Source organism: Condylura cristata, unplaced genomic scaffold, assembly GCF_000260355.1.
Source record: "Condylura cristata isolate star-nosed mole 26May11 unplaced genomic scaffold, ConCri1.0 scaffold00002, whole genome shotgun sequence".
Taxonomy (NCBI): Eukaryota; Metazoa; Chordata; class Mammalia; order Eulipotyphla; family Talpidae; genus Condylura; species Condylura cristata.
The window spans coordinates 193300-195054 of NW_004567103.1; the positions used below are offsets into that span (position 1 = coordinate 193300).

Consider the following 1755-nt stretch of genomic DNA (forward strand, 5'->3'; position numbering starts at 1 on the left):
CCGGGCCGGGCAAGCTGACGCGTCCGCAGCCCCCTGGCATGGTGCACGCACAGCTCTGGGGCGGGGACTCTGCGGCTCTCCCCTTCACCCCGCCTTTCCCTGCTGGGATGTTCTCAGCAGACCTCCGGTGTCACGCCGCCGCCCCAGCCAGAACCCCTCCTGGCCGGCGCCTGTCCCCATGCTGATGGCCCTTGCCCGCCCACGAGCATGCCCCCTGCTGCACCTGACACCCCACGCCCCACCCACCCTTCTCGCGGCAGGAACGAGCTCTCGACGCCTGGCTGCCGTCACACCAGAGACGCGGCCGAGCGTCACCCCCACACCGTCTTCCAGCCCTGCCACTTCGCAGCACCCCACCCGCGAGGCCAAAACCAGGTCGCCTCTTCCTTTCGCGCTACCCCCATTCCAGTCCAGTCCGGCTGCTACTTGCACATCCGCTCTTCCTGCCTGCCCAGCGCCCCAGCGCCAGGCACCCCGTGGCGAGTGGCCAGCCCTGCAGCGCCTTGCCCCCTCGCCCCCTGAGTGCCTCTGCTCCCGCAGCCCGAGCCACTGGGGGACACTGGGGGACGGGAGCCCGGGGACCGAGAGGGAGGGACGGCGCGGGGCGCCAAGGCGCTCAGAACTTCCCAGGCGCCAGGCCAGGGGGCGCCGCGAGGCCTCCTGGGAGCTGCAGTCCCTGCGCCAAGGCCACTGCTGCCCATGGCCGCGCCCCACCACCAGAGCCCGGAGCCTGCGTGCGGGGCAGGGTGGGGGGCGGCCGTGACCACGCGCGGGCAGTCCAGGCGGCCCTGGGGTGCGTCGCGGGGCCGCCCCGGCCTGGAGGGTGGACAGCCCCGCCGCGGCCAGCGCCGGGACAGCTCGAGGCCGCGTCTGAGGCCGCGACTCGACCTCCTGGCTCGCTGCTCGGATCTACACGGCCCGCGGGCAGGCCGCGGCTGCTGGACCCAGAGGCCGTGCCCCAGCTGGGGGAAGCTGGGACTTGGTTCTTGCAGCCTTGGGTCAGCGTTGCGGCCCTCCAGGCGCCCGCGCTGGCCGCCGCCTTCACGGGGGACACGTGGGCCCGGACGCTGCTTTCCTGCAGCGGGGCGGGGGCGGGGGCCGGGGCGGCTCCCTGCGCAGTGCCCTCGGCCTCCCGCGGGGCCAGCAGCCCCCCCAGTGCCTGCAGCCCCGGGGGTCCGCGCCGCCTGCCGGGTTCCGGGGCCCTTCTAGCTGGCCTGGCTGTGAGGCTCCCTGAGAAGGCCTCCGGTGGTCTTCCTTCCGCTTCACCGCCCGCGGCTCCTGGGGGCTGCGGGGCAGCCCACGCCCCACCCCTCTGCCCCCAGACGCCCGCCTGAGTCCGCCTCTCCAGGCCGTGGCCTCAGCCGGCGTGCGCGGTCCAGGCCCGTCCGCCAGCCTCCAGAGGCAGGCGGGCTCCTGACCCCTGCAGGGGTCTGCTGGCCAGCCGTGGCCCCGCCCACTGCCGCGACGCCGACAAGACCTCCAGCCCACGCTCAGCGCGCCTGGCGGCCTTTGCTGCCCGGGTCCTCGCACCCAGCAAGTTCCAGGCTGAACTACAGCTGGCGGCGCTCTGCGGCAGACCCCGCCTGCTCTTGTGTTTGGGCCCCCAGGCTGCGCCGACACTGCCCAGCAGGCCAGGGACAGGCCGCCCTGGCCCCCGGCGCGCCCAGCATCTGTCCATCGCACACGGTGGGCCCGATGGGCTGAGGGGCGAGTTGACCCTGTCCCTCGGAGGCCCCCCTGGCCTTGGAGAGCTTT

General features: G+C 74.6%; 1 protein-coding gene across 1 annotated transcript in view; it reads right to left on the bottom strand.

Annotated features, from left to right (window-relative positions):
• Nucleotides 1-616: 616 nt before the first annotated feature.
• The window catches only part of SCLY (selenocysteine lyase), a 68600-nt gene continuing 67461 nt past the window's right edge, over nt 617-1755 (bottom strand). Inside the window, exon 15 of the mRNA XM_004674747.2 lies at nt 617-1159. Within this exon, the coding sequence (XP_004674804.2) occupies nt 617-1159 (543 nt within the window). The remainder of the gene's footprint in view (nt 1160-1755) is intronic.